Source organism: Poecilia latipinna, unplaced genomic scaffold (genome assembly GCF_001443285.1).
Source record: "Poecilia latipinna isolate Pla-1442-1.1 unplaced genomic scaffold, P_latipinna-1.0 Scaffold1153, whole genome shotgun sequence".
In the NCBI taxonomy this organism is placed as follows: domain Eukaryota; kingdom Metazoa; phylum Chordata; class Actinopteri; order Cyprinodontiformes; family Poeciliidae; genus Poecilia; species Poecilia latipinna.
The window spans coordinates 114,332-133,033 of NW_015113769.1; the positions used below are offsets into that span (position 1 = coordinate 114,332).

Consider the following 18,702-nt stretch of genomic DNA (forward strand, 5'->3'; position numbering starts at 1 on the left):
AATCAGTGACTTGCACTAATCCTGTAGTTATGTAGCAACAATAGACAAACACTCGCAAACTCATCGACTTTGCACTAATTCCTCATCCTAAGTATACACATAGCAACAGTGGAGAGGAAAACTACCCTTTGACAGGAAGAAACCTCCAGCAGAACCAACTGAACTGAAGCTATAAGAAGCTTCTGGTCACTACATTTAAGGCCTGATGGCCGACTGGAAGCAGCGCTCATTTCTGTGGAGTTACTAACAAACATCTTGAACATGTCAATCAAAAATGTTGTGTCTAATCTTTTTTTAAAAGAAAACTTAACACAAACTGGTTCTAGAATAAGTCTTTAACGTAAAAAATGTAAAAGTGGAGGGAGGTCAATACGTTCTACTGGTTCTGTAGATGACAGGTGGTTTTTCCTTCACCAGAACAACCATGGAGTTAAACAGTCAGGAGGTTTTAGACCTGTCCAACTGATCTCCATTGAGGAGGAAGGAAAAGAGAGCAGAAAGAGAAACAGAATGAAAAAATCAGAACTACCTGTTGGCTTCTGCTGCAGATGACTTTCTCCTGTAAGCTGCAGTGAAGGTGAGCTTCATTTCCTGTCCAGCTTTTTATGTCAAACCTAAATGTTTTCAGCAAGCAGCAAAAATAATCTATTTTGATTTCATGATAAAAAAAAAATCAGCTACTGTGAACTGTTGTCTTTTTTTGGTAACACAAAGTCCAGATTGTAGCCACAGTTCAAGATAAACAGAGAGCATGGGGCAAATAGAGGCGGGTCGGATGGTGACTGCGTCCTCGTGATTGATTGGATGAGTTACATCTTTAAAAACTCAGACCGAGTTGAAGACCGTTTTAGTAAATTTTATAAAACGAAGAGGAGCACATCCCTGCTGCAACAGACTAGGACAAACCATGAGTGGATGCCCGTACTTTGAGAAGAAACATTTGTATGTTTATCACATTAAAGACTTTTATTTATTTTTTCACATACACAGTAAAATGCAGGCCTTTTCATTTCTGTTGATAAAAAAACCCAAATGACTGAGGGCTGCCTTCTTTCATATTGCAGGTTATTCAAAAATAAACCTTCTACTGAAGAAAGCCAGGATGCCTCGCAGGCAGGGGGAGAGGACAGCAAAGGAAGAATCATCTATGGAGACTACCTGCAGGTAAAACAGCAAGGAAGACTGACATTTTATCTTTGGGACGTTTTTAAGGAAGAAACTTAGAAACCAACTATCTGCTGTTTGCTTTACTCAATTCCAAACCTCAGCTGGATAAAATAACCACAGCTCAAGTGTTGCAAAGTGAACTGCAGGGCAATAAAATCCATGACGAGCATCTTTTCATCGTCACCCATCAAGGTACAGTTCAATATGTCTTACTGGTGTTTAGTCAAGCAGAAAATTATTTACCTGTAGAGGGTGACCTACTTCACTGTTGACAGCTGAGCATCTTAACTCTAATCTGATGCAGATGTATTTATGATGTTTAAACCTTTGATTTTTATTTCAGCCTATGAACTGTGGTTCAAGCAGATTCTTTTTGAGATCGATTCGGTGCGGGAGATCTTCATCAGCGGACATGTAAGGCACACAGAAAAGAACATTTTGTACCGACAGATTTAGAGCCTCAGTGTTTAAGGTTTCAAACTGTTTATAAGAGTCAGATCTCAGCGTCTCTGCCTGAATTAAAGTTACCTTTAAATTTAGAGCTCAGATAAAAACAAGAAAGTCTAATTGCCCCAAAACGGATACACGTCTCATTACTACTACAGCTTCTTTGTCTTGGGAGGTTTTTGGAGACTGTATGGTCATTATTGGTCAGGTCATACGTTTTTTATTCCCTCAGGTCAGAGATGAACGCAACATGCTCAAAGTCAACACACGGATTCACCGGATTGTAATGATCTTCAGACTGCTGGTTGACCAATTCGCAGTTCTGGAAACAATGACAGCGCTGGATTTCTTTGACTTCAGGTAAACTCATTGCTAACTTCATGAATAACTATACATTTAGGCGCTATGTCTTGAATTGCTTGTTGATGTTTATTTGATCTTGTGTCTGCAGGAAGTACCTGATTTCCGCCTCTGGGTTTGAAAGCCTTCAGTTTCGACTTCTGGAGAACAAAATTGGGGTGCAGGACAACCTGAGGGTTCCTTACAACCGACGGCATTACAAGGACTACATTAGAGGGGATGATACTGAGACGCTTCTAGACGCAGAACAAGAGCCAACGCTTCTGAAGCTGGTTGAGGTTCGTCTAAGTCCCTCTTGCCATTGATTCCCCTGATTTAGAGCCACACGTTAATTCACATAACGGTGTGGTTGGACCTGCTCTGAGCAGGGAACAAATGGCATAAAACCTTTGGGCCTTTCTTTCAGGAGTGGCTGGAGAGAACGCCTGGCTTGGAAGTGGATGGATTCAATTTCTGGGAACGGCTTGAAATAAATATATTTGACGGGCTGAATGCGGAGGAGAAGAAAATCGAGGTAAGAAATAACTTCAGCTCCCAGAACAAACTTTCCCAGCTTCGCCCCGGAGTGCATGGATGATTGACAGAACTTGGGGATTTTTTGTTTGCGGGCATTGTTTATTTGTGTAGAAAATGCCAGAGTCGGAGGAGAAAGAGAAGCTGATGGCTGAGCTTGTCAAACAGAGAGAGCACTTCACGTCCCTGTTCGATGAAAAGCGTCATGACCATCTGGTCAGCAAAGGTAGCCGTTTAATCAGACTGCTGGAGATGCTCTGTGTGTTCAACGCTTCCTCAAAACTGAGTTTGAACTTTTGCAACACAAATAAAGTACATTTATGTTGCTTCAATTTTTTTTTTTTTTTTTTTGTTTAATTTTTTTTTTTTTTTTTTTTTCTGCTAACAAGGGGAAAGGCGACTGTCTTACAAGGCTTTGCAAGGTGCTCTGATGATTTACTTCTACAGGTAAGTTAAGCTTTTCTTTGTGTTTCTCCACCTTTAATTTTCTAGTGAAACTGGAGCATTTACACCGTATTACTACACTTCATACATTACTTTTTATATCTGGAAGGTGTTGGCACCTCCAAAGGGACTAACTTAAGAACATCTCAGTGCACGTTCCAGAGGCAGGGGTGCTCATTAATTCCTCCCCATAACATTTCCATATCACAAGCCCGGTTCTGAAACCCTGTCAGCCAGGCGACACCTACAGCACTAGTAAAGAGGTCTTGAGGAAACTTCAACAGTCTGAGCATGTCTGTCAGATTTTCTTAAAGGTGTCGTAGCTACGTAACACATGTGATAAGGACAGGATGTCACATGAGGCTCATTAAGGCTTCAGCAGAGCTAACAAAGTCATCCGGCAGCAACTGCACAGTGATAATTAGTGCAAAACTGCCGAGGTTGTTGGTGGTGCACAGGAGACAGCTGCTCTCATTTTACTCCCATTAAAATTTAGAAGGATTTTCATGAGATGTTTAAAACATCAAACCTTCCTTCACCTTTCAGGGAAGAGCCGAGGTTCCAGGTTCCCTTCCAGCTGCTCACATCCCTCATGGACATGGACAACCTCATGACAAAATGGAGATGTAAGTATTTCTATGGGACTTTCTGCATACACCGTGTCAGCAACAGAGGTTTTAGTTAGCATAAAGCCAGAACTGGGTGAACAGGGACCACATGACGTTAAAAAGTGACTCAAAGTAGATGTCCATAAACCTGGAAATGTAAAAAAAAACATTTCTTCCAACAAGAGGATGATACTGAGGTAAAAAAGAAAAGGATATGTGGTTTTCAATGTGTTTTTTTTTTTTTTACAAAAAAATTAAATATAGTTTCCATTAATATTCAGCCCTCTTCATTTTAATAAAAAATAAAAATTTACCTTAATAAAATTCAATGCAATCGACAGAATTAGAAAATTCCACTTGTGTGTAATTTTATCTCGGTTTTTTGGGTAATGGTGGGAGTACTGTAAAAACAAATCCAAATTGTATTAGTTTCAAGAAGAAAGATATGAAGTAAAGCCTTGAGAAGTTTGCCACAAGTTCTGCAGCAGGCACAGCAAACATGTGGCGTTCAGGTCAGATGGGTCTAAAATTCTATTTTTTGGCTTCCATGCGAGATTGAAAATTAAGCATGAAAGCATTGGTGTGTGTTGTAGTTTTCTGTTTTGCAAAGAAGAGGCAAAATCTCAGTCTCCATCTGTGTAAATCTGGTAGAGAAATACCCCTGATCAATGAGCTGAATGCAAATGGATCACAGTTTTCTTTTAGTTGTAAATTAACTTTTGACCCAATGTATTCTTTTCAATTATGTGTCACTTTGTGTTGATGTATCACATAAAACCCTAACATGAAAAAATGTAAAAGAGTTAAAGGGATATAAATACTTCAACAGTGCACTGGAAGTGGCAGCATAAATGATGTCAAAGCAAAGATTTTTACTTTTTTTCTTTTTCTCCCTTCAAGACAACCATGTGTGCATAGTACATCGAATGATTGGCAGCAAAGCAGGCACGGGGGGCTCATCAGGCTACCACTACTTAAGATCCACTGTCAGGTATTGTTTAATTTTAACTTCAGTCTCCTGACTGCAAACATCGCTCTGCAGAGCCCATCCAAGATGATTTAGATAAGGACAGAATCATCAAAGAATAACCTATTTCTCGGATATTGTTTTCCAGAAAGTTTGGACTTTTCAGAACAGCAGCATTTTTCTGTAGTGTCCAACGTACAACTACATGATGTTCTTTCTCTTTAGTGACCGCTACAAAGTGTTTGTGGATCTGTTTAACCTGGCAACGTTCCTGGTGCCTCGTCACTGGGTGCCCAAACTGAACCCCAACGTTCACACCTTCCTGTACATGGCCGAGTGCTGCGACAGCTCCTACTGCAGCAGCGAGGACTCGGACTAGGAGTTCATCTCAGCCGTCTGTTATGGCTTCCCTTCGCTGTGACAGAGATCACAGCCGGGGGCTTATTTGCCAAGTGTGTAGGTGTAGGGCAGCTCCTGTGTTGGGCCAACATATGCATGAGTCAGAGCATCACTCTGACTTAAAGTTGATTCAACTTTACTTTTCTCAAGACCAATAAACATTGTAGTAAACTTCATGTAAGTAAGTAAAATGATGAACTTTATTGTTTTATACCAAGTTAAAAGGATGTAAGGGTGACTCACTGAATGTATAAATATAAGATTGAAATGTGAAGTTAGGCTTGTAAATATTAAGCTTTAGCACGTGGTAAAAATAAACCACAAAAATAAAAATAAAACGAGTCGTAGAGCTTGTGACATAATGTCTGACATTAAATGTTTCACGATACCGAATCATGCTATTTTACTTTAATCTTGTCTCGGAGTCGCAGTGCGGCAGACGGCTCCTTGATAAGACCTGCTCAGATGTTCCTTCAGTAACTGTTATGTAAATGAAGAAGAGCTGACCTGGAGGCAAGCGGATCAGTGGGTGGAATGATCAAACCTTGCGCGGAGGGACAACGCTGCCGGGTTTTACAGAACGCCTTTCATGTCAGCATGTCACAGTGGGCCGCTTCAGACAAACCAAAATGCACCTTCAGTGAAACAAAGTGTAAATAAGATGAAATCTCAAGCATAAAAATGTCAATGTCTAAAGCTTAAATATGATATCAAAGAGAAGCCATGAATTATTACGTAATCCTAATGATGTAGCTCTTTCAGATGTTTTGTATAGTACTCTGCATAATTTTGTAATGTATTTATCTACCAATTCATTATATATTTGTATAGCAGAATTATGAGTTCTAATACATGTTTTGTATTTAATAAGATGGATGTACTTTGCATAGTGAAAATACTTTTATTGTGTCGCAGTTTGTTGTTATAATCCAACAGTTGCAAACATACGAGGAGATTTATTTGTTTTTGTGACACAAGATGGCTACATTTCAATAAAAGCATTATCCACAGTGACACTGAAGACGAGCAGATGACTTATTTCATTTTGGCAACGGGAAGCAGCCGCATGCAGTGACTCACACAAACCCATCTGACTCAAATATAAACTGTCATCAAAGAAAAACAGCTGCCACAGAATCTGCGATACCTGGGAAGAAACCCAAAAAGAAAAGCATGATTAACACTTTAGGAGAACAACAGACTGCATTAATGCATCAAAATACGCAAAAAGATGAAGGAGATGAACTCACCACAGATGTTGCTACCGATTTTTACATAAACGTAACCCTGATCTCCCCATGTCGTTCCCCAGGAGTTCTGTACAATCCAGTAAGGTATTTGTCCTAGGAAACAGAACATGCATTTCATCAGCTTCATAGGTTGTTTGTGTTTACGCCTTTACATAAATACTGTTTTCTTTCTACAATACACCATAAATAAGACTATGTTAAATTATTCAAGCTGAGAAATATGAAAATCAGTTGGGGGTCGACTCTGTTAGGAATTTAATATGAGGGTAAATAGCTACAGTTAAAGAAAACTCAAACTGTTCTTTTTTTAGGCAAGTCAGAATTACCAAAACTATTTCGATTTGCCCAAAGCCACAATAATGAAAGAATATCAGATTTATTTATTAATGTCTTCAAAACCAGAAGTTTACATACAGAATGATTACAGAATGATTACTGACTCTTTAAAAGTCACAGATCTTGTGAAGACACTGTTGAAGACGGTGAAACAGGTCCTGTAGTGAACTGGGCTGGAAAGCCACTCAGAAAGGAGGAAACAAAACACAAAGAGAACCGTAACTAGCCGACTGGGACGCCTGCACCATCCTAACTGTGAAGAAAGGCGGTGGCAGCATCATGTTGTGCAGCTGCTTTGCTGCAGGTGGAACTGATGCACTTTGTAAAATAGATGCCATAATGAGGAAAGAACATTACGTAAAAAATATTGACACAACATCTAAAGACATCAGCCGGGAAGTTAAAGGTTGGGTCCAAATGGGTCTTCCCAATGGACAATGACTCCATACAAGTAAACCCAAAACATCTGACCCGTCATAGAGTTCAAAGGTAATTCCACCAAATACTAAGGACAGTATGTAAACTTCTTATTTTAATGACACTGATAAATAAATCTGACAAACTGTTTTATCTCATTTTTGGCCTTTAGCAAATTGTAATAATTTAGTTGGTTGTAAATGACCTAAAACAAGAGAAGTTTGGTCTGATTTCACTTCAGACAGTGAGAAAAGAAAGGTGTAAGTCTTTCTTTTTGGTACATTTCCAGTTTTAGCTGTAAATTCATCAACTGATTAGAGGAATAGTGCAACTGGATGAGATCTGGAAAAACAAATATTGGTTTCATACTCCATTTTCTTTAACCTGATGTTGATCATTTCAACAGACTGGAAGAGAATCTAACAAATTAAGTGATGGAAAATTCTGTGTAAAAATTTGGTCTGGAATAAAAGAGTAAACTTAGCATCCCCTTTATTTTCAAACATGAGGAAAGAAATGCAAGGAACTAAAATCCTCGTATCTTAGTTCCACGATCTCTGAATAATATATTCCCCTTAGTAACATAATGGGCCTCTTGTTGTTCTCCCATAGCACTAATTTGTGTAAATTACTTTTACAGCCCACATTATCTAAAGCAGAATACAGAGCCACATAGCTGTGGTGCAGGAGTTTGTACCAGTCGTGTCGTATCCAACAACCAGGACAGCATGGTTGGACCACTGGCTGGAGCAGTGGTGCTGGATAATGCCTCCCAGGTAATCCTGCCAACTGACAGCATCCACGATGGCAGCCAAAGGACCAAACTGCACCAGCTGACCCATCATCGCCTCCTCTTGACCACTGTGGAAGAAAATGACAGAAGCATATTCTCTATGGGTGGCTTCTTTGGCCTTTTGATTAACTTGTTATTTGAAGAACATGAGAAAGTCAGAGAGCTGAACATGGACATGTGCTGAAAGCTTTAAAGATTCTTCAAACATCTGAAAGATGGACATGCTTCTGCCATCTTCTCACCATTAAAGTTGATCTACTATCCATATTTCTCATTAGTACATCTGCTTTTGAACAAATATGACATATATTCTCTTTTCTTCTACATTGAGCATATGCAGGCCCCCTTCTGTTGCCCCTTCCTGTCATCCCGCCAGACGATTCCCACTGGGGGAATCTGTGATGCCCTCCGCTGCCAGGCTCATTACGTGTCGTCCATAGGGCCTCTTTCTATGTGATGAACTATTCTGAAAAGCCACTTTGACTTTGTCATGGTGTTTGTGTTTCGCTGTGCTGCAGCAAAGATCTGGCCTCCTGATGAGACAACTACTAGCAGAGACGTCCCACTCCTGAAGACAGGAGGCAGGTCAAAGACACATTTTCATGCTGGATCAGAGAATTGTTGAAAAGGGTAAAACGAGTAATTCAAGTGGTAGCGTGACATTGGCATTTACTACGATCATCTTTGCTTTAAGTTGTGCTTAACAAGGCCAGGCTGCGTTTGTGGAAAATTCAGAGGAAGTTTTATTGACAAAGATAAATTTGGAGTCATCTATAAAAACAATCAACAAATGGGATTAGCAAAGAAAATAAGAATGAATTCAAAACAAAAATGTTAGCATATTCGACTCTCACACTTACTTTAAAAATGAGAATAATGAGCTGTAAACTTCCTTCAATGTAGAAAATTGCCAAATGACCTAAGTGCACTGATTGCAGTTTTCTAGTCGATCATCAATCTTTAAAAAGCCTCACCTGTCAATTCCAATGTTTTAGTTGTTTAACTGACTGTCAGGTGTTATAAGGTCACAATACACTTTCACTGTACGCTCTTATTTAACAAAAAACAATACCTATGAAACATTACCAACTTGCTTTAACTACAAACCAGGTAGGGATCTGAAATATGAATAAGAAACATTTAGAGAATTGCTGTCCAAACTACTAAATTAAAATATAAATCAGTTCCTTTAGACTTTAATTTTTCACCTTAAACGTTTTTCAACCCTCTCTCACAAAAATCCTTCATTAATCCCAGAGGAAACTTAAATGTCAAAGTAACTCATTCTATTCAAGTTTCTTCAAACTTAGTGAAATGGCTGTGATCATTTCATTTACGTCTCTAGCTTAGTCCGTGTCCAGGTGAACACAGAGGTATTTATGCTCCTCCATCATCCCCACTTCCTCTCCTGTTAGGGAAATAGTGTTTGATCTACCCCAGTTTCTCCTGAAATCTACAATCATCTCTTTTGTTTTGTTAGAAAATAAGTCACTGGCTAAACGTGAGATTTAATGAAGGTCTATGATAGCAGCAGAAAGCGGCAGCTCTGCCCTGCTTGAGTTTGATTTAAAGTACTCTGATTCCACTGGGGCTCAGAAGGATTTTCTGCTATTATTTAAGAACCTGAAGTTCAATTATTACTGAAAATTATGACCTTGGTTTCCCTTAATCTTCTCTCAGCCTGAGATCTGTAAATATTTTTAGTTATTTTATTAGGCAGGCTTTTACAGAGCCGTGGAGAAGTGCTGTATAAATAAACCGCTTGAACGTTCTCATGTCACGTTAAAAACCACCAACTTTAACATGTTTTATTATGTTTTTATGTGAGTGACAGACCAACACCAAGTGGGGTATAATCATAGAGCAGAAGGGAAATTATACATGGTTTACAAAATGTTTCAAAATACAGATCTGAAAAATGTGGCATGCCTTTGTATTCAGAGCTCGAGTTTTTGCAGCACAAAGCACTTAAACCCCCCAAAAGCTCAGTTTTGGTCTCATCTGAGCAGAGCACATTTTTTGAGAACCAGTGCAGGTTTATTGCATTTGTAGCCAGAGAAAGTCTGGACATCACCAGCTGCCTGTGAGTCCTGCTCATCCTGACCTCCTTGGACAAACATGGCTGTTGATAAACATCACAGCAAACTTCACTCAGAACTATGAACAGATCGATACAAATTCTGGAAAGTTGGAGCGTTGCTTCACGATGTCGTCAGTCTCTGTGCTCATGCTGGTTTTTACGGCTCGGACTCGAGGCAGAAAGATTTCTCTGACATCTAACAGAACACACCTTTTGAAAAGCGGAACAACTTTCATGTTTCTGATGTTTATTCCTTTTATTTTTTCACAGCGAGCTCACACATTTTCAGAATATGTTAGTTTTTCTTGAATCATTTTGCTTTCTGAACACAGATGCGAGGTGAACACGTCCATCTGATGGAGATCCAGGGTCCTGCAGTATAAGCGCAAATCTGCTCTCAAGTGAAACACTTGAACTCTCCCTTTTTCAGCTGCCAATTGCTGTGTTCTGCTAAGCAGAGGCTTATAAGACTCTTTGCCTGGATGACAGTCCAGGCCAGCTGGTGGCAACACAAACCAGTGGGCATTTGGCCACGGTCATCACTCATCCTCCCATTTCCCTGGCAAGTGATTTATGCGTCTCCTTTGCACGTGAGATGATTACAACTAGCAGATTTATTACCAGGCTGACTGGTTCTTATTATTGTTGCTTTTTCATTGAATTTCCTTTTGAAGGATCCTTAAAAGTAAACAGTAACTGAAAAAGCATCCAATTATGCCTACAGCCTTCTGTGTCTGGTTTTACAGTATACATCTATAGCTTTGCATATTTTATCAAAGAGTGGCATCAACATCTCTTTAAACATTGAGCTCAAACAGGCACTGTGAGTGAAAATGATCTGTCAGCATATGTGATGTTTTAAAAATCATATTTAGAGTTTAGAGTCTTACGGTTGAAGGAAGAAGTGCAAAAGAAAATGGACGACATATAAAACTTAAAAGCTCAATTAAAACCATCTTCCCAACATGAGTAAAATCAAATAAAATATTTTGCCTGTCATTGGTCATAACAGCCGACTCAGACAGAAACACCTTTGTGCTACTGAGCTATCAGAACCTGTGTTGACTGACTGATCATGGTGGTCTGTGATTGGACAGGACAAATCCTACACCCTCTGCCCTCTGTACTTGTTCCTCTTTAATGACCAAGTTAAAATTCATAATTACATTATTTTTTAGCTTTTATTATATATAACTAAAATCAAATATGTGCATGCAGATACTAAATCAGACTAAACTTTTACTTTTTAAGGTCAGTGAGGATTACCAGAATTATTTTCAGTTGCTAAATGCCAGAAAATCTGTTATTGTTTTAATTACTTTTTCCCAAAGGTTGTTTACATACATTTCCTCAGTGATTTGTAGAATTTATACTTTATGACTTGGATATCCTTCCACAAACTTTCCACAATAGTTTGTTGTAATTTGGACCCATTTATGGCCACACCAAAACATTGTCGTCTTTAGCCCCCTTGTAACCACTTTGGCTGGATGCTGAAGGCCATTGTCTATTTGGAAGGTAAATATGAGCCCCAACTTTAACTTCATAGCTCATATCATGAAACGTTGCTTCAATATTTCCACACAAGCTCCTGCCCCATGAACGTAGATATTATGTAAAGTCCACAAGACCTTCCTGCAACAAAAAAAAAGAAAAGAAAAAAAAAAAACAGCCCCGTAGCATGATGCTGCCAAACTCGTACTTACTTCAGTTTGGATGGTGTTCTTGAGTCTGTAAGCTCACTCTTTTTCCTCCAAATGTAACATTGATTAGTCCAACCAAACACTTTGGTTTAAGACCAATTGGATAATAAACTAAATAAATAAACAGAAATGTGATTTTTTTTTTTTATGCTGCTTTGGAAATAATGGCTTGTTCGTAGTGAGTGGCCTTTCTGCCCAGGTCCGTATGGAACCGTCACTGTGGATTCCAGCGTCAGGAGTTACACAATTCTCTTCCTAATGTCTTCACTGATATCTTTAGATTTTTTTTTATAATGTCACCAAAGAAAACAGTGTGTATGAGAAGGATGCCTTAAAATGCATCAAAATGGCTTTACCAAATTAATTAAAGGCACAGTAATTTAATAAATTAGTAATCCTGACTGGTTGGATTAATGTCAGATAAACAGTAATGAGTGATTTTAAATCCCATATGTGGTTTCAGCTGCTCATTGTGCTTTAAAACATTTGTCTCTTACCTGAAGCTATGCAGGGAAAAGTTCCTCACAGTAACACCCTCATGTGATGGGGAGAAAAAATGGCATATTCCGGTTTTGGCCTTGTATGGATAGTCTGAGTGACTCACCAGCTTCACTCTGGTCTACATTATAAAGAACAAGTCAGTTTGAGCCATAAAAGCAGATAAATTACTGAATTTAAGGGACATGTTAGTAGTCATTTCTGGTTCAAGTTGTAACGCAGTGTAAACCTCACCTGTTTTAACCAAGCGAGAGCGTGGGAGGGCGAGCCTCCACTGCAGCCCTCATTTTTATAGGAGCAGTCTACAACTTGCTGCACACTGAGCTGCTCCAGCTGAGAGCCTCCCATAGCATGAACGGCCTGTATAGCACCGACTGTGCTAAACGCCCAGCAACTCCCACACTACAAAACAAGGAAACAGTGAAATAAGGTAAGGAGCAAAATATTGCCAATGAAACATTTAGTCTGATAGCATTTATTTTCCATGGGTTTGTAGAGGTGGGTGATGCCTTTGTGCAAAAATCAGTCCCACACATATAAAGGCTCCGACTTCAGATAAAAACTGAATCTGTTTGTAGCAGAAAAAAATTTGTTAAATTACAATAAATTAACATTAATACATTTTCAAATCTAATTCTTTTGCTATATTGCATGATAAAGATGGATGAGACGACTAAACCAAATTAACTGTGACTAATTGCTTTCTGCTGCCACCTACTGACAGAAACACTTTATAACTAAATTCTTGGGGAAAATTTAAATGAATAAACTCCACTCTCATCTATTAGAGACATGATGAAGAAATACATAGAGCCAGCTGTTACTCAAGCTTTAGAGAGCCGATCATTTCTAATATTCATAAAGCATAAAGTAATTCTTGTAATAAAAATGGATAGAAGTTGATTTCATTCCCTCCCAGAAACTAGTAGCCATTTCATTCAGAGCATGCAATACCTTATTATGCGGGGAAATAGAGATTTTTTTTCCTTCCCCTCTTTAATATTTTAACAAATTTTATTCTTCACACTGCATGGAGATCACTACATCATGTTCACTCCCTCAGCAGAAATTCTCATAAATATTATGAACCGTTTGCTGTCTGAAACACTTTTTTATTTATTTATTTATTTTTTTTTTATTAAAGTGGTTCTATGGCTTAAAATCAATACAGAAACTAAATTCAATCCTGATTGCCTGGACTGGAGATAAGTATGCACCAAGCATACAAAATATTAAAGCCATCTGTGAGCACTGAATTGCACCGAAGCTATAAATGAGAAATCAAGACAAGGAAACTTTGAGTCGAGAAGAGTTTATCTGATGTAATTGACTTGATATTTGGTGTCTGTGTGCATGGTATCGTGTTTCATCTTCTGCCTATCCATTAATCTTGTGTGGGAACCCAGCCCAGGAAGGACCACAGACAAGCCAGACAATAAGAAATGTGGGCAGATAAACTGCAAGAGAGCTGAGGTAGGTGAGTGTGGAGACTCGGGTCGTTTACAGACTCTCCCAGGAGCACTAAACTTTCCCTGTACTCAAAAGGATGAAATATACACCATGTTATCATGCAGCATTCTCCTGTATAGGTTACGTCCCTCCCTTAGGAGAAGTGCTTTAGAGTGAAAATATCATCCCCCGCAGCAAATTGACTTACTAAAGAGATAAAGGACAAAAAGAGCAAAGAGTGAACCTTCATAAAGGACATGCAACAGCTCCATTTCACTAAGCCTGGTTCTTTTGGAGCCCAGGTCCCTTCTGCTCGTTGAGCTGAAGTCTCAAAGGCTTGGTTTGTCATCGTTTCATTGCTTTTCCTTAACGATTGAACTCCCCCGCCACTCAAATATGTATTCTGTCCATTACTACTTCAGATGAATGTTTGACCTTCAGCTGAACTCTCCAAGACTAAAATTGATTTGCAGAACGGAGAACTCTCTGTGGACTCGTCGTAAATCTTAGTTTGAGACTTCTAAATATATCCAAGATGAGGGGAAGGTGATTTGGGTGTGAAAATGTGAAGGTTTCCAACATGCATTCATTTAAAGAGTTTAAATACTTGGCAGTTATTTATACAATTACCAAAATAATTAAAGAGTAAGTGGAACTCAGGATTTTGAACTGCATTACTGTACTTAGAGTGATGCCTTCCTCATAACGATCAAAGCAAACGGCAGCCTTCTCTCATCATCCTTACTGTGTAACTGGGAAACATTATAAGTAGCTGTAAATCAGATATGTGAAGAATGATTAGTTGTCCCTCCTGATATTGAAGTAGATGCACAAATCCAGGGCTGAAAAATACCAACCCTGTTTCTCACATGAAGCAAAAACACAGACTTGATAAGCGAGAATGCGTGCACCTGTACGGCACCACTAACCTGGCGTATATATCTGCATTTTGGAGACAGGAGGAGCTGGTGAGGCAGATGGTGAGGTGACGAACTGAAGCCAGATTGTCGAAACTAAATGTGTGAACCTCTCGCACCGTAATTTCATTTCAAACTGCAACGTGGTAAAAGATATATTTTATGATAAACATTCAAACTTATGCTTTCCATTTAAAACGAAATGGCAGCTAAAATCTCAAATTAAATTTTCCACTAAAGCCCTGAGCTGAACTCTGTTGCCACTAACGTTTACTGTGAGCTGAGGAGAGCGCAGCAGCTGCTGAAATGTGGAGAAGCTGCAGGAATGTGGCAGGTGGCGGCTTTCAGTAAGGTCAACCTTGGTTTTTATGCCAGTACTGACTGAAATCCTTTCACTCCACCCACATTAACCAGGTTAACTGAAGAAGTTATTACCATCTGTTTGAAAAATCGAATCATAAAACCAAATAATATAATTAAACAACATTCAATTACAGCACGTGTATTATTACATTAGTCTCGTTTAAAAGATCAAACTTTTCCTCATGTGCAAACAAAGACGTTGCAAAGGTAAGTGATTTGTAAATATTTTAATTTCACTTTAATGAATTCACATTTTTTCAAGTTGAAAACAAAAAACTCCAGCTAACTTTATTGAGATCTGAAGTGACAAACACAAAGCTATGCATCATTGTGACAAAGAAAAAAGATAAGTCAAAGTTTTCTAATCTTCTTAACAAAATCTGAAAGGTGTGGCATGCATTTGTATTCAGCCCCCACCTTTCATGTCAGCTTCAGGTCATTTGTGGTTCATCTCTACCAGCTTTGCAAGTTCAAACTAAAATATTTGCCCATTCTTCTTACATAACAGCTCAAGTTCAGTGAAACCGGATGGAGATTTTCTGAACAGCAATTATCCAGGTACAGACTTTGACTAGGTCATTCTAGCACATAAATATATGTGAAACTAAAACATTTTATTGCAGCTCAGGCTGTATGTCTAGTGTCATTATCCTGTAAACCTCTGCTCCAGTCTCCTGAAAGGTGCAAATAAGTGATGTGATTATTATTTTGTTATGACCAAAGGATCCCCATTAGCAAATTTTAATGTGATGAGCTAATCCATGTTGTTTATTTCTGCTGACAGTAATTTGAGTGTAACAGCCATCCAGTATATCCATCATCTGTCTGTATTAACCTTACCGCTAATTGGTTCTGGACCGGTGCCACCACTCCCTTATCCCTCCAGTCAAATTTGGCCGGGAGCCCCGCTCTGGTCGATCCAACGAAGCCAGGAGCACTGCTGCTTTCTGCTCGAAGGTAAACATCTGCAAATAAAGATCCAGTCCAAAGTCAATCCTGGATACAAAGATCCACTTTAACAACGGCTCTTTCCTCTAGAGCCAGAGAACAGGACTAAACACATTTAGAAGAAGTGATTTGATAAAAGATATTCACCATGTCTTAACTTGCTAGTTTACAAACACTCAGTACATGCAACTAATTCAAATCTGCAAGCTTTAAATCCACAAGGAATTTTCCTCTCACCCTTAAATTCAATCTGTGAAAGGTCAGAGAACTGGTTAATGCCATATGTAGCAGACTGTGTCTGCCCAGAAAATGAGTTCAGGTATAGATGTCGCACTGCAGCATTCTGTAAAAACACACATAACACAAATACTGGATGATGTTTAACCAACTAAGAAAGCAACATTGGAATATTTTCTAGGAATAAAAAAATTAGAGGGAAAAAGAGCAACAACAAGGGGAAAAACAGAAAAATGCAAAAAAAAATTAATTCAAAATTTTTAATGTTATCATTAGATTAAAAAGGAAAACAATGGATGTGGAGTAAAACTGTGCATGATAACAATCAAAACAATATTATTCATTTTCCATATATTTTAAAATATTTGCATTGTGTTACATTAAAATTACATAAAAATTGTTACATTAAAATTTGTACAACTGAATGACAATAAACTCTGTCTATGTCTACATTAGATTATAAGATGGTTAAACATCAGTAATGTCTTGCAAAGCTTCTCTCACAACCTTTTTCACATTTTGTTACAACTGGAAACTTGAATGTTTTTCATTAGGATTTTTTGTGACAGAGCAAAACAAATAAGAGGTCTGCAATGTGGCTCCAGAGCCACAAGGCTCTTTGGCCCCTCTACTGTGGTTCTTACAAAACCAAACAAGTCATTAATTATAAGAGTATAAGGGTGGGTTTAGCAGTTCTTCTAACGAATATCTAGAACACAGGGAACAAACGGTACAAGGATTTTAAAATAGCTCACAAGCTGTTTCACATTTTGCTGCAACTGGAAACTTTAATGTTTTTCATTAGGATTTTTTGTGACGGAGCACAAAAAAAATCTAGTAAAGCGTGCTATAAATCCTATAAAGCGTCACACTACGCGTTTTATATTTTAACTTCATTTTTTTAACATGTTTATTTAAAGGGTTTACTCTGCTGAAAATAAATGATTTTTTCCCTCAGTGAAACTTCGATTAACTTTGTCATATAACAAAAAAATTTAATTTAACTTCCTTTAAAAATAATACTAATAATTTTTGGACACATTTTAAACATCTTTTTCTGTGGGTTTGGTATTTAGGAGAAAGTGGCTCTTTTAGTTGCAAAGATTGCTGACCCCTGTGTTAGAGGACGCAATAGTCTAATATACATAAATATAACTATAGATTTTTATTTTCACAATATTAAAATTGTGAATACGGTTCCACTTCCAGTTATGGACATTGTTTTGCTTTGTCACATAAACGTCTAATAAAAAACTTGTGGCTGTAAATTCAAAGAGGTATGAATACTTTAGCAGGACACTAAATAATTTGAACCGTGACTTCAAATCCATCCATCCATCTGTGCTGCTATTTTTAAAACTTTACGTTTCAGTTTACATTTTTCCTAAACAGAAACCAGACAACCGTTTGTTAAGCTTTCACACAGTTGCACGCTTAGTTTGGAACAGTCTCCAATTAAAACAGGACAAAGACCCGTAAAAAAACATTCTCTCTATCTCTCCTCATCATCACCAATCTCTTACCTGAAAATTGATTTGACGACGGCTAAATTCCTCACTGTTGACTTCATACAAACGGTGAAACTTCTTCCTGAACGAGTCGAAATCAATCCCAGACCCATTTAAATTGGCAACACTTACACCAAAACAAACAGCAGTGACTAAAATAACCGAAAACATTTGAAAAACCGCCATTAGACGAAGAAACAACAGCTGAACACGGAGAGGTAAACACAGGAAGAAAGGCCGTTTAATGTTCGCGGAAAAGGTGTTCGGTCACGCTGTGCGCACGCGCAGAACTACAGAGGCGTTTCCAGGGAAACGCTGACAATTTCGCTTCAGAGAACTTGTGTAGAAACAACCTGTTAAATATGATGATATTAATTCAAACTAAATCCATTATCACTTCTTTCAGAATCAACCAATCAGACCTTATAATGTAGTCTAGCAGTTTTTATTTGCCAGAGGGTGATTTACAGATAAAAACAAACATGTCTGACAGGATGAGAGAACAGAATTGTTGTGAAATGGTGATATTCCAAGAACTGATGATGGATAAGTGTAATAACAGAGACAAACACAAACTCCAGTCTACATTTGATTCAAATAACTGTTATAAAAAAGTAAATAAGTATTAAATATAGTAAAGTAGTAAGACTAACTGAAACTAATGCAACAAATATATTTTAACTTAAGTATGTATATTTCTCTCATATTTAATAGTCATTTGCACATTTCTTTGTATCTGAGAATGTTGAGCTGAATAACTGTACGGTATTATTTTCTTATATTGTCAATTTGCCCCTGTTGCATAGTCTCTCTTCTTATTTATGTATTTTTCCTTTTGTGTGGCTATGCTTCCACTTATGCTTAATCTGGTGTTTTCACTCATGTGGGACATTAAAGATAATTTCTATTCTATTCTATTCTATTCTATTCTATTCTATTCTATTCTATTCTATTCTAAGCCAAACCAAATTGGCACATTTTACTTTTAAATCCACCAGAAAATCCATAAAACATAATTGTATCAATGTCTTTTTTCTTCTTTGCTCTTTTCCTAATATGTTTAATTACTTTTACCCTCTAATGAGTATTTATTGAGACAGCACACATTAAGAATCTGATTGATAAAAAAATATGTACTATTAGATTTTAAAACAAAATGCAGGTTGTTCAAAACCCATTTATTGAATCTTACAACAAGCATATTTTTGAAGCATGTATATATAATTTACTGTTACTAAAGGTTAGATTCTCATGACCAAACAGGCACTTCTGTAATTTTCATAACTTGTGAACACACA

The 18,702-nt window shown here is 37.9% G+C and overlaps 2 protein-coding genes across 2 annotated transcripts; one reads left to right on the forward strand and one right to left on the reverse strand.

The window, feature by feature from the left end:
* Positions 1–832: 832 nt before the first annotated feature.
* tdo2a (tryptophan 2,3-dioxygenase a) lies at positions 833–5,213 on the forward strand. The gene is made up of 12 exons (XM_015053005.1): positions 833–942; positions 1,065–1,164; positions 1,269–1,359; positions 1,511–1,581; positions 1,847–1,974; positions 2,066–2,252; positions 2,381–2,488; positions 2,602–2,713; positions 2,877–2,934; positions 3,478–3,557; positions 4,440–4,530; positions 4,732–5,213. Exons 1-12 carry the CDS (start codon positions 908–910, stop codon positions 4,883–4,885), a joined length of 1,215 nt encoding a protein of 404 aa, XP_014908491.1. The 5' UTR covers positions 833–907; the 3' UTR covers positions 4,886–5,213.
* Positions 5,214–5,791: 578 nt separating this feature from the next.
* ctso (cathepsin O) lies at positions 5,792–17,684 on the reverse strand. Its single transcript, XM_015053006.1, has 8 exons — positions 17,420–17,684; positions 15,897–16,002; positions 15,552–15,676; positions 12,217–12,384; positions 11,982–12,103; positions 7,606–7,769; positions 6,156–6,248; positions 5,792–6,052 (listed from the first exon to the last, which is right to left on the reverse strand). The coding sequence occupies exons 1-8, from the start codon at positions 17,588–17,590 to the stop codon at positions 6,018–6,020; spliced, it is 984 nt and encodes a 327-aa protein (XP_014908492.1). The 5' UTR covers positions 17,591–17,684; the 3' UTR covers positions 5,792–6,017.
* Positions 17,685–18,702: the final 1,018 nt, after the last annotated feature.